The following is a 12278-nucleotide window of genomic DNA, read 5'->3' as shown; positions in this document are numbered from 1 at the left end:
GGAAAAAAAAAAAAAAGGTATCAATGCATTTGGAGTTCCTGTCATGGCGCAGAGGAAACGAATCCAACTAGGAACCATGAGGTTTCGGGTTCATCCCTGGCCTCAATCAGTGTGTAAAGGATCTGGCGTCACCATGAGCTGTGGTGTAGGTCAAAGAAGAGGCTCGGATCCTGTGTTGCTGTGACTGTGGCGTAGGCCAGTGGCTACAGCTCTGATTAGACCCCTAGCCTGGGAACCTCCATATGCCAAGGGTGCAGCCCTCAAAAGACAACAGATGAGAAAAAATAAAAATAAAAGGTATCTATGCACTTAAGATTTACTTTACATGCCTAACTTTCTGTATTGGTTTTGTTACAATTTCTAATAATAAAATTAGCATTACAACACCAACATAATCAACATACAAATACTATTATTTGTATTACAAATTAGATAAAATGTATTAATTACAATACCAATTGCTTTACAGGAGAAAAACTAACCCTGAAAAAGTAGCTCCTGAAACCACTGGTATGCACTACAGGAGCGCTAATTCACACACAGGACTTATTAAGCATTTATATACCACATTTATATTTGCCAAGTGCTTCATAATCACTTTTATTAGCTGTTCCAAGTCCAAAATAATCCATTAAGAACTTTTCAGAAGGGAGACCTAGGCCCAGAGTGGAACCAAAGAAAACCAATTTTACTCTGGAGGAAATAAAACCATTCTTACAATATATATCAGATACCTCTAATCACTTTTCATCTGCAGTATGAATTTTGTAAAAATAAGTTATTACTAAGTGTGAAAAACAGCAAGGCAATATTGAATTCTCTGGAACAAGACGACTGTTTAAATACTTGAGACTACTATATGTCATTACACAGACACAGCTATGAAGAAGTAAAATTCTCCCAAACGCCAAAATTAAAGTGGAGTTATTTTCCACACTACCGAAAAAAGGTAATCAAGACGGCGCATCAGACAAGCTTAAAATCAGATTCTGTACTAAGGTGTCAGGTCCTGTTACCCAAAAAGGTAGAACCCACTGAAAAGCTGGGTGTGTAAGGAGGAAGTTCTGAAAGAGTCAGAATCTGCTGCTTAACCCGCTCAGGCAATACATCTCTCCGAAGATAATAGTTATAACCAGAACTTGTGGTTTAATCAGTGCATATCTCAGCACCAGCAATGGATCCCATCCAATGTTTTGGGGGATAAAAACTTGAGCCAGCGCTATATCGGGAGGAAAGTTCCTCCCTTGGCCCATTTAAACATCCCCCATTTCTTTTATCTCGGAGTTACATCTTAACTAGAAAAAAACCGAAATGTTCACCCAGAGCGCGGTTTGCCTGCGGAGTTGTCAGGACCCCAGGTCTCTCAATCGGAGCCCGTAAAAGTAATTCCTTAGAGCTCATCCAGCTAATAGTTCTTAGCCGGTAAATCAAGAGCTCTTCCTCACCCGCCTCCCTCCTATCTCCCGGGGCCAATTCCGTGACCCACATCCTTACTCTGCATAGAGCCCCAAACTCTGCACCCCCCATTATACTTCCGCCCCGGTGGCTCCCCAGTTAACCTTCGCCCCAGCCCCCACCCCATCTTTGTCTCGCAACCCCAAACACACCATCTCAACGTTCCCCAATCCCAACCGCAGCCCTTCCCCCACCGTCGACCCCCATCCTCCGGTCCTCCTCCCCACCCCTACGCCCCCACCCCTCGGCCCCGTCACCCCAGCTCCTCGCCTCCCAGCCTCGCACGACCCGTCCCCTCCCCCAGCTTCCTCTGTCCCTTCCTTCCCCTCCCTTGGCCCCTCCGCCCACACCCACCCCTGCTCCCGCGGGTCCTAGGCAGGCCTTTCACCTTGTCCATGAGCTTCCAGCACTTCTCCACCATCTTCTTGTCCACAGTCCCTGGCGGGTGGGGGCTAAGGTGGTGGTGGTGGTGGTGCGGCTGGAAGGCGTCCTTCATGAGCCCGATCAGGCCGCCCGAGCCCGATCCTCCGGAGCCGCCGCCGCCCCCGGCCCCAGAGCTCTTTTTCACATTGCCGGCCATGGCCCGGGGAGGGTGAGGGGCCCAGCCGCGTCCGCCGGCTCCGCTCCGCTGCGAGTGAGGGAAAGAAGGAGGGCGTGAAGGAGGGGCCTCTCCCGGCCGCCGCCGCCACCGCCGCCGGCTGTCCGGGCCGAGGGAGGGGCGGCCGAGGGGAGGGGGAGGGGGCGGAGCCGGGAGCGCGAGTCCGCGCGGGCGCGCCCCTTCAGAGAGCGCGAGCCCGGGGGCGGGAGGAGCGCGCGGAGCTCAGGGAAGCCGGAGGCCGCGTCTGGAGAGGGGAGCGACCTCTCCTGCGCCACCTCCTCCCAAGCCACGGCTCCCGGAAAGCGGCGGCCAAGTTTCCGCGCCGCCTCCGGAGTCCCTGCCCCGGGGGGGCGGGCCCAGGCAGAACCTTCACGCCAGTGCCCCCTGCTGGAGGAGCGGGGAAAGGACGGGGGCGGGGTCTAACATGGAGTCTGCGCACTGGGTAGCAGTCAAGCCCTCCATATTCCTTATGGGTGGTTGGTCGTTGCTCTTGGAGAGGGTTATTGGAGCCTTTAAATTAAGACAGGTAGCTCTTGAAAGAATCTCGTCGTCTAGCCTCTCCTCCACACCTGACAGATGAGGAAATTGAACTTAAAGTTATTTGTTTCTTCACATTGTGGGTGAAAAAGGGAAGTTAGTATTCTAAACTTGTTAAGTCGGGACCAAGCACAGGAATGTGACTGCTGCAGATTGTTGCATCCTGTTTAGACCCCAGAAAATCTTGAGACACTCAGGCCGCAAGCTTTTCTTCTTTGACCTTCTGAAAACAAAATACTTCTCCCTTTTTTTTCCCTTTGAATACTAGTTCCTTTTCTGGGAATTGAATATTTGCTTAAGCTACCTGCTCAGCGCATTGCTCTGCAGGTGGGCATCTCTAACATCAGGCCCCCAGCACGGAAACTGTGACCTTCAAGCCCAGGCCTGAGAAGTACTCACTACTCCCATGAAACAGAAAGGCTGTTTCCAGTCACGTCAGTTTCTAACCTAAAAGTTCTGTTGGAAGAGCTTTGAAAAAAAAAAAAAAAAAGAACTTCCCTCCTAAAGAAGGAAGTGCCCTGCCCTAATTTGCTAATTCTGAACCTCAGCTTTGGGAGCTTGCAGGCCCCAGTGTGTCAATAAGTACTCAGTTCCTCCTTAGATTCCATGCCTGGTTCTTCCACAAAGCTCTTGACTGATTAGGGGATTAAGCTTATCAAATGATCGTGTAAGAGGGGAAAAAATATCTCCGCACCTGAGCACTCCTCAGCCAGACATCCTTGGTTTGCAATTCAATGGCCTTCATCTATCAGTGGAGTCATTCCCTATCAGTAGAATTTCCATTAATCAGTTCCTACCTAGAAAGAGTTAAAATGTCTAAAGAAAAAAATCTAGGCAAAGCTCTTAGATAATTGCCAAAATTTTGCATCCCTAGTGCCTCCACCCTTACTTGTCAATCCTCCTTCTCTCTTCCTTGGTCTATTGAAACACTTTCCTCACTGATTTCCCTGCCACCGCCAATCCATTCTGCAAGCAGGCCAGTGTTCTTAAAGTCTAGCTCTGACACCGTCACACACAAAAAAGCACTTTAAACATCGCTGTTACCTCCTGAAGTTAACGGTCATGATCTAACACCAAACAGCCTTACAGTAGTTTTATACTGTTCCAATATCTGTATCCTATGCTGTGTGACTCATCAAGTTACAAAATACCAGAATTCCTTCTCTTCTCATTACCATTACTCAGATGCCCTCTGCCTAAAGTGTGTGCTACTAAAGTTCAAGCCGTTCTTTTTTTAATTTTATTTATTTATTTATTTTGCTTTTTAGGGCCACACCATGGCAAATGGAGGTTCCCAGGCTAGGGGTCCAATCAGAACTACAGCTGCTGGCCTACACCACAGCCTCAGCAACATCAGATCCCAGCCTCGTCTGCCACCTACACAACAGCTCATGGCATGATCCTTAACCCACTGAGTGAGGCCAGGGATCAACCCTGCAACCTCATGGTTCCTAGTTGGATTTGTTCCCACTGTGCCACCATGGGAACTCCTCAAGCCATTCTTCATAGTCAACTCAAATATTGTCCTCCTTACCAGACACTCTAGCTAGAAATAATCCTTCCCTCAAACTTTCCAGAACCATTTATTTCTCACCTACCACATTAATTTATGCTATACTATCTTTTTTTTTTTTTTTTTTTTTTTGCTTTTCAGGGCTGCACCCCTGGCATACGGAGGTTCCCAGGCTAGGGGTCTAATGGGAGCTACAGCTACTGGCCTACACCACAGCCACAGCAACGCAGGATCCAAGCTGCAGCTGCCACCTACACCACAGTTCACGTCAACACCGGATCCTTAACCCTCTAAGAGAGGCCAGGGATCAAACTTGCAACCTCATGGTTGCTAGTCGGATTTCTTTCCCCTGCACCACAACGGGAACTCCCATGCTATACTATCTTATTGGCTCTGGTCTTCCACAGTAGCTGGCACAGTGCAGATACACAAGGGTACTTTTTCCCCCTCATAGTCAAATCCTAGATTTAATGGAGTATAGGCAAGAAATTAATCTTTGGAGCTGTGTATGAGCTTGCAGGTCACATCCACATCTCTGGCTTGGTTTAAGTCTTACAATTTATATTGTGTTCAGTATGGTTTGTATAGAATAGAGTTATAACAATATGTAATATATAATTTGTCCTTTGCCTCTGCTGCAGAAAGCCATATATTTCTTTCCATACGCAATGGACTTATCCATAAGTCATATGCAATGATTTATCTCTCACATTGGAATGCAGTAGAAGAGCAGCCCTTCCCTCCTGTGTATCTCCTTAAAACTCCTGGATAGGATCCTCTTCAAAGGAAGACAGGGTTCTGCTGAAATGATCTTTCCTATTTTTACCTCTAAACTGAGGTTTATAGGGGAAAAAAAGGAAAGATTGACTTTTTTCTCACAATTTTCACTTGGCTTGTTTTCAAAATGTCCTAGAGATTGAATTGTTGCTCACAGTGCCATTCTCATTCCTGGATTATTCTAGAGCTGGCCAGTTTGTATCACATCATGTGACATGTGGCACTCTTCTTATTCCATTTCATCTTCACCCCAAACCACATCCTCATTCTGCACCTGAAAGTCGGTTGACTGAACATATTTGAAAAGTAAATGCTCTTCTGCGGCATGAGATGTTGTTTGTATTCTGTAATCTCTATCCTCAATATGTCACTCTGTGCATCAGCATACCGAGACACTAATTATCCCTTGGAAAATTCCCCAAATAGGCTTCCGTATGAGAAGGACCAGGACAGCAATCTCTACTGCATTCCTAGGCAGGGAGAGAGGGATCTTGGGGGTGGGGGTGGGGATAAATGGAAAACATGCTTTGAAATTAGAAGAAAACTTGTTTCCAGATTTAGGAAATGTGCAGGTTATCTGCAGATAAGTACAGGAACTATTCACATCTAGAAGAACAAGGCCACTTCTTTCCTTTACTCTGTAAAGAGTCTGAGAAGTACCCTGCAGCCATGAGGAGACAAATAAACATGCATCAGCTTCTACCTAAATCTACCTGATGCCTAGAAGGACTTTTCTTTCCCCCAAACCTCATGGCTATTTCTTCAGATCGGTTCCTGATAACAGGCATTTGGCCAAAAATGTTGAGGGGGACAGAAATAGGGAGAAATATCTAAAGAAAGAGTCTGGGTATTCCCAGTATGGCTTGGGGCTTTGAAACTCAACTAGTATCCATGAGGCTGTGGGTTCAATCCTTGGCCTCACTAAGTAGGTCAAGGATCCGGCATTGCAGCCAGCTGTGGTGTAGGTTGCAGATGCGACTTGGATCTCATATTGCTGTGGCTACGGAATAGGGTGCCGCTATGGCTCTGATTCGATCCCTAGCCTGGGAACCTCCATAGGCCGAGAGTGCGGCCCTTAAAAAGAAAAAACAGAAGAAAGAAGGAAGAAGAGTCTATAGTTCCCTTAATCCACAAGGGGGAAAGGCCTAAAATTTCTGCTGTTTTCATTCTAGCCAGTGTGGTAAACAGAGATCTAGGGGGCAGATGGATGACAAAGCTCCCAGCAGCAAGGGCTGGAGGAGGGTGGGGTGAAGGGAGGGCTGCCTGACAAGGGCAAAGCACCCATCAGTCTCCCTTCCCCAGACTGATTTTTCCAACTACTCATGACTCCCGGAAGAGGCTAGGAACTATCCCTAAGTGGGGGAGGCACCCCCACATTGCTTACTAACTGATTTAAATAGAAAAATGTAGGAGACTCGGGAGAAGGTCAAATAAGTCCACTAGAGGGAGCCCCAATCAACTTAATACCGCAGAGCCAAGCAAGCCATTTTCTCGGCACCTGTGTGAAAATCAACCACATAAGGGAATAGGGGAAGAGAGTCTGTATATTAAGTCACCGTGAAAAAAGATAGCCCTATAAATACCTGGTGAAAACCCAAGCCTTTCAAGATTTATAAAATCAAAAAAAAATTTTATTGGGGTTTTGGTTTATGTTTTGGCTTTTTAGGGCCATACGCCTGGCATATGGAAGTTCCCAGGCTAGGGGTTAAAGCAGAGCTGCAGATGCTGGCCTACATGACAGCCACACCAACGCTGGATCTGAGCCGTGTCTGTGACCTATACCACAGCTCACGGCAATGCCGGATCCTTAACTCACTGAGCGGGGTCAGGGATTGAACCAGCATCCTCATGGATCCTAGCCAGGTTCATCACCACTGACCCACGACGGGAACTCCCCAAATCAAAGATTTAAAGACTAGGAAACTGAAGCCAAGCAAGATCAAATGGCTTGCGCAAGTTTACGGATCCGGAGAAGGGATGAGAACTCACAGCAATTGCCTCTAATCAGTGCCCTTCCTTCTCCACCAGCATCTCTGTGTCAGCATCCTGAGGTCCTGAGTTTGCCTCTTCTCTGCGTCTCATTTCTCTGAAATGGGAAACTCTCTCGACCACCTTCTCCTGCTTGTTTTTCCCTCATATACCACAGAATGACTTGCTGAAGGGGATCTTCAGTTTTAAGCCTAAAAATATCATTTAGTTGATTACACCTGGGGTGTAAGTTGACCAAAATGGCTACCGTCAGTCCTTTTCCTCTGAATCGGCAGGGAAGCACCATTTCAGACGTGTAAATCTGTAATTTGTGAGTCTTCAAATTGCAGGCAGTGCTACATGGAAGTGAATTATAGCTAGTCAGCTCCAAAGCCCTTTCTCCTCAAACTACACTTAGGATTTGGGGGAAAGAAGAGAATTGACCCTTTGAGACCTTGGTATTTTAAGCTTTGTATGTATCCCATTCCACCTTCCTATGAACCTCATGTTTCCCAGTTGCCTGGACAACATGTAGCCTCCAGAAACCCAACCCTCTGGTTCTCAGCCCCGCCCTTGAAGGAAATTTGCCACTCTGGATTGGCTCCCAGTACCCAGTCTCCTTCTCAGGCTCCTAGCTGGTTGGGCCTTCCCTCTGCCTCTCCTCATGAGTGGTTGCACCACAGGGAGACACAACAGAGGCAAGAGAGGATCTTGCAGGAAGGAAGAGGCAGGGTAAGGATGGTGAGAAGAGGGAAGGGGCCAGGTAATAAGATTTATTTTCTCTGAAAGATAATTGAGCGGAATGATTTCTGTACTAAGAGCCTGAAAGGTAAAGGGAAACAGCTCCATCCTTACCACTGGCCCTAGCTTCGTCTAAATTTCCGAGGAGACCAAGAACAAAAGATTCTGTAAAGTATAAAAGACAGATTTGGGACTCTGGGACTCCTGGTTCAGTTGGGGGGTCAGGAGAGCAACTTCATGTCCAGACCTAAATATAAGTTCCTTCCTTCCCCCAGGACAGCAAGGAGATGCCACGTAAGACCAAAGAAAAAGGGGCAAAAGCTGGAGCACAAAAGAAGAAAAAGAATGCAGGTGCTGGTGAGTCAGGTTGGGTGGAGGTGGGTGCCCCCTGCTTCTCCATGTTCTGTCTCAGAGACCAAGCAGAGGTCCCCCAGAGAGAATTCAGCCTCTGCAGGACAAGACAGAGCTGCCTTGACCTTCCCCTGCATAGCCTCACATTTCGGTTCCATGAAGCTGTGAATGTGGGGAAATCAGCACTCATGCCTCCCCTGAGCTGCTTCTGGCTCTCTGCCTTCCTTGTATGTTCATTACACATCTTTTGAGAACCTACTATGTTCTGGGCACTGAACTCATGAGATTCTGCCATCAGAGATCCCTTTTGGGGGTGGGGGTGGCGCACCTGGGGCATATGGAAGTTTACATGCTAGGGGTTGAATTGGAGCTACAGCTGCTGGTCTGTACACAGTCACAGCAACACAGATCTGAGCTGCATCTGCGACCTACACCACAGCTCTCAGCAAAGCCAGATCCTTAACCCACTAGGTGGGTCCAGAGACGTAACCCACGTCCTCATGGATACTAATTGGGTTCACTTCCACTGAGCCATGACAGGAACTCCAGAGATCTCTTATTGAGCAGTCCTCAGATCTCTGGCAAAAAGAAAGTCCCAAGTGTGAGGTGAGGATGGAAAGGGAGTAAGGAGGCTGAGCTCCTGTTAAGCTGAAGTTCTGTCATCTTGCCAGGGCAGATGTGGAGGCTGAATCCATGCACAGGCTGGCACTGCTAGAAAAGGAGTTGCTCCGAGACAACTTGGGTAAGAAGGGTGGAAATTCTGGGAGCAGTAGAGGTGGAACAATGGGCATTTCTGTATCCCTGGGAGTTTGACAGTTTGGAGCTATGGTGGAGGGCAGAGCTGACCTCTAACCTCCCTCTAGTGGGAAAAGTTTGTCAAGAGTTGGAATTGTAAGGAAAGGGTGGGCAGTAAGGGTTGACAAAGGCAGGGCTTTTTTTGTTTTTTGTTTTTGGGCTCTTTAGGGCCATACCCATGATATATGGAAGTTCCCAGGCTAGAGGTCAAATCAGAACTGCAACTGCCAGCCTATGACACAACCATAGCAGCTCGGGATCTGAGCCACATCTGCAATCTACACTACAGCTCAGGGAAATGCCAGATCCTTAATTCACTGAGCGAGGCCAGGGATCGAACCCACAACCTTATGGTTACTGGTCAGATTTGTTTCCGCTGTGCCACAATGGGAACTCCCCACTATTTTTTTTTTTTTTAATAGCAAAAACACAAAGGACGTTTTTGCTTCTCAGTAACTAAAAGCCTGTGGGATTCTAAGGGGAAAAAAAAATAAAACAGAATGAAAATGAGAGGCTGGAAGCCTGCTGCCAGGTTTCCAGAGGTGGGAAGAATCCATCAAGACCATGGAGGCTGATTCAGTGGGGTCCCCAGCCCGTCCTGAGGACTGCTCTGGGACTGTTCACAGCTCTGCGGAGGGATGAGGCCCGCCGAGCCAAGGCTTCTGAAGACCAGCTGAAGCAGAGGTTGCAAGAACTGGAGGCAGAACTGGAGGGGGCCCGAAGTGAAGGGAAGGCCATATATGCAGGTGTGCAGTTGGTCAAGCAGGTGGGCGGGAGACCTGGAAGAGGACAAAGAGGGCCAGAGTGTGCCAGGAAGGAGGACTTCCATCTGCCATGCCTAGCTCTGCCTTCCCAGCCCACACCAGAATCTGAAGGAACCTAAGGAAGGCCTCTGAGGGCAAGGACACTGAAAGCCTGAGGCCATGCGCTCAAAGCTGTGTGGGTTACAAAATGCAGCCATAGCCTTAACCTCATTCATCCCCTGGAAGTGTGTGGGGAGAAGGGCTAGATTCCCCATCCTGAACTGGCACAGGGGAAGGGGCTCTTGTTTCCTAGCTCTTTCCCCAGTTTCTCAGACCCCCCACAACAAGAACCAAAAGGCCTTTATGCAGCTGTGCCACTGGACTAAGCAGAGCCCTCCCCACCCACACCTTCCTGTCCATTCTCCACCTCTCTTTCCCCACCCACTGTCCCTGGCCACCCACTGCCCCACCGCAGAGATGAGCCGTCAGTGCCGGGCCCTGCAGGAGGAGGTGGAGACCCGCAGCAGGCAGCTGGAGGAAGAAGTGAGGCACCTTCGGGAGCAGTTAGGTAGGCTTCCCCACCTTCAAAGTCCTTTCTCGCAGAGGGTCAGTGATGAGGTCCAGCCTGAAGGTGTGGGCTTAGGATGGTCCTTCTCTAGAAGATCACCTTCTCTCGCTCTTTTTTTAGTTTAGTTTAGTTTTGTTTTGTTTTGTTTTTTAAGGCCACACTTAAGGCATATGGAGGTTCCCAGGGTAGGTGTTGAATAGGAGCTACAACTGCCTGCTGGCCTACGCCACAGCCATAGCAACACTGGATCCTTAACCCACTGAGTGAGGCCAGGGATCGAACCCGCAACCTCATGGTTCCTAGTCGGATTCGTCTCCACTGCGCCACGATGGGAACTCCCTGCAATCTATCATATTGCTTTCCCCACTGACTCTCCCACCACTGAGGATTGCAGCAGAGGGTTCAGAAGGCAGAAAAAAAAAAAAGCCCTTAAGCTGTAAGTAAAGAAGACATAAGGAGGAGTTCCCGTCATGGCGCAGTGAAATGGCAAAAAGACAAAAAAAAAAAAAGGCATAAGGCTCTCAGTGCTTTTCCCCCCTCAATGGCCTCTCCAAATCCAGGTCTTACTCACCACCACTGCCATGTCTCTCACAAGCAAAACATTCCCTCTTAGTTGGCTGACTTTTACAGTGAAACAAAGCTGAAATAAAACTTTGACTTACTTATTTCCATATCTTCAAGGTCTAGAGTATGAGAGATCCTAAATAACTATTTGCTGATGAATGAATAAGAGTTCTAAATAAGGAAAAATAAAAAACAGGGAGCTTTTGCTCTCTTCCCTCTTGGTAACAGGATGGAGTTGAAAGGTTGTAGATTGTAGGCTACTGCACAGATTTCCCACGATTTTGGCCTCAAGGTTTTCTTATCCCCGGATAGCTTTTGTTTAGCTAGAGATATCCTGGAGTTGCTTATTTGCCATGCAGACCCTTTCCTGGTCTTTTGCCTTATCTCAAATTTAAATGCAATCAATAGGAGTTCCCATCATGGCTCAGCAGAAATGAATCTGACTAGCATCTGATTTGATCCCTGGCCTCACTCAGTGGGCTAAGGATCCAGCGTTGCCGTGAGCTGTGGTGTAGGTCGAAGCCATGGCTCGGATCCCGCTGTGCTGTGGCTGTGGTGTAGGCTGGCAGCTGTAGCTCTGATTGGACCCCTGACCTGGGAACCTCTATATGACACGGGAGCAGCCCTAAAAGCCCTAAAAAGACTAAATAACTAAGGAAATACATGCAATCAATATTCATTAAGCACCTCTTCCATACTAAGTGCTTTCCCAGGCATTGTCACATTTAACTCTCAGAGCAGCCTGTGAAGTATGTGTCCTTCTCTCTATAAAGATGAAGAAACTGAGGCTCAGAGAGAGACATGTCAGATGTTAAACAGGTAGTAAGTGACAACCAGATTCAGGATCCAGGTCTCCTGTCCCAAGCTCCTTATTCTCTCTGCGATGACGTAAAGGTGTATTTCAGCTCTTTATCAGGACTTTGGGCAAGTTGATGACCCTGGGGGAGTCTGGAATGATCCCACTCAAGTTTTGCTCTTTGAGTAACTTTGGAGACTCCGTTCAAGGGTAGAGTGTCACCATCTTGTCCTCTTTCATCCTTCCACCCCCTTCCCCAGAGATGTGCCAGAGGGAAGCTGAAGCTGCTCAAGAAGAAGCCGAGCAGGCCCTTGCAGAGCGGGACCGAACTCTGGCTCAGCTTCGGGTGCACGTGGCAGACATGGAGGCCAAGTATGAAGAAATCTTACATGTAAGCCCTACCTTCAGAAGGCTAGCCATCCCAGTACCCAGCACTCCCCTGTCCCCACAAATTCCAGCCAGTGTGACAATGACAGAGCAGGGGGACAGAAAAGAAGCACCTCTACAGGGACCTCTGCTCTGTCTGAAGGAAATACAACCATGCCTACTCTCTAAGAATCAGAGCTTTAAGAAAACACTGGCTGGGAAAGCTTAGCAGCCAGCCTGGAAGCACTCCTCACCCAGCCCTCTCCTTTCCTGAGATCTGAAGCTTGGTGTCTGCAGGGCAGCCTGGACCAGCTTTTGGCCAAACTGAGAGCCATCCAGCCTCAGTGGGATGGGGCTGTGCTGAGACTCCATGCCAGGCACAAGGAGCAGCTCCGCGAGTTTGGACTCAACCCCCTGGATCTTTGAGAATGTGAGCCTCCAGTCGCTGAGACTGAATAATAAAGCTCTCTTGATGTAGAATTCAACAGAACTGTGGACTGGTGGCT

At 48.3% G+C, this 12278-nt stretch overlaps 2 protein-coding genes across 11 annotated transcripts in view; one reads left to right on the top strand and one right to left on the bottom strand.

Annotated features, from left to right (window-relative positions):
* Positions 1 to 2349, bottom strand: part of CBL (Cbl proto-oncogene) — an 87232-nt gene extending 84883 nt beyond the window's left edge. The window contains exon 1 of one of the 2 annotated variants that reach the window (XM_047752385.1): positions 1844 to 2349. In XM_047752385.1, the coding sequence (XP_047608341.1) occupies positions 1844 to 2035 (192 nt within the window). In that variant the 5' untranslated portion in view covers positions 2036 to 2349. The remainder of the gene's footprint in view (positions 1 to 1843) is intronic. The other variant, XM_047752388.1, reaches the window with a different exon arrangement.
* Positions 2350 to 7502: 5153 nt separating this feature from the next.
* On the top strand, positions 7503 to 12257 carry CCDC153 (coiled-coil domain containing 153). 9 transcript variants are annotated; one of them, XM_047753654.1, is made up of 7 exons: positions 7503 to 7580; positions 7865 to 7946; positions 8617 to 8682; positions 9362 to 9481; positions 9954 to 10046; positions 11667 to 11797; positions 12070 to 12257. In XM_047753654.1, the coding sequence occupies exons 2-7, from the start codon at positions 7877 to 7879 to the stop codon at positions 12196 to 12198; spliced, it is 609 nt and encodes a 202-aa protein (XP_047609610.1). In that variant the 5' UTR covers positions 7503 to 7580; positions 7865 to 7876; the 3' UTR covers positions 12199 to 12257. The 9 variants fall into 9 exon arrangements, with proteins under 9 accessions (XP_047609610.1, XP_047609607.1, XP_047609612.1 ...); XM_047753655.1 differs by having other exon boundaries at positions 7578 to 7611; XM_047753651.1 differs by having other exon boundaries at positions 11667 to 12257.
* Positions 12258 to 12278: the final 21 nt, after the last annotated feature.

This window comes from Phacochoerus africanus, chromosome 11 (assembly GCF_016906955.1).
Source record: "Phacochoerus africanus isolate WHEZ1 chromosome 11, ROS_Pafr_v1, whole genome shotgun sequence".
In the NCBI taxonomy this organism is placed as follows: Eukaryota; Metazoa; Chordata; class Mammalia; order Artiodactyla; family Suidae; genus Phacochoerus; species Phacochoerus africanus.
The sequence above is the reverse complement of the archived record's forward strand: the minus strand, read 5'-3'. Positions and strand labels throughout refer to the sequence as shown.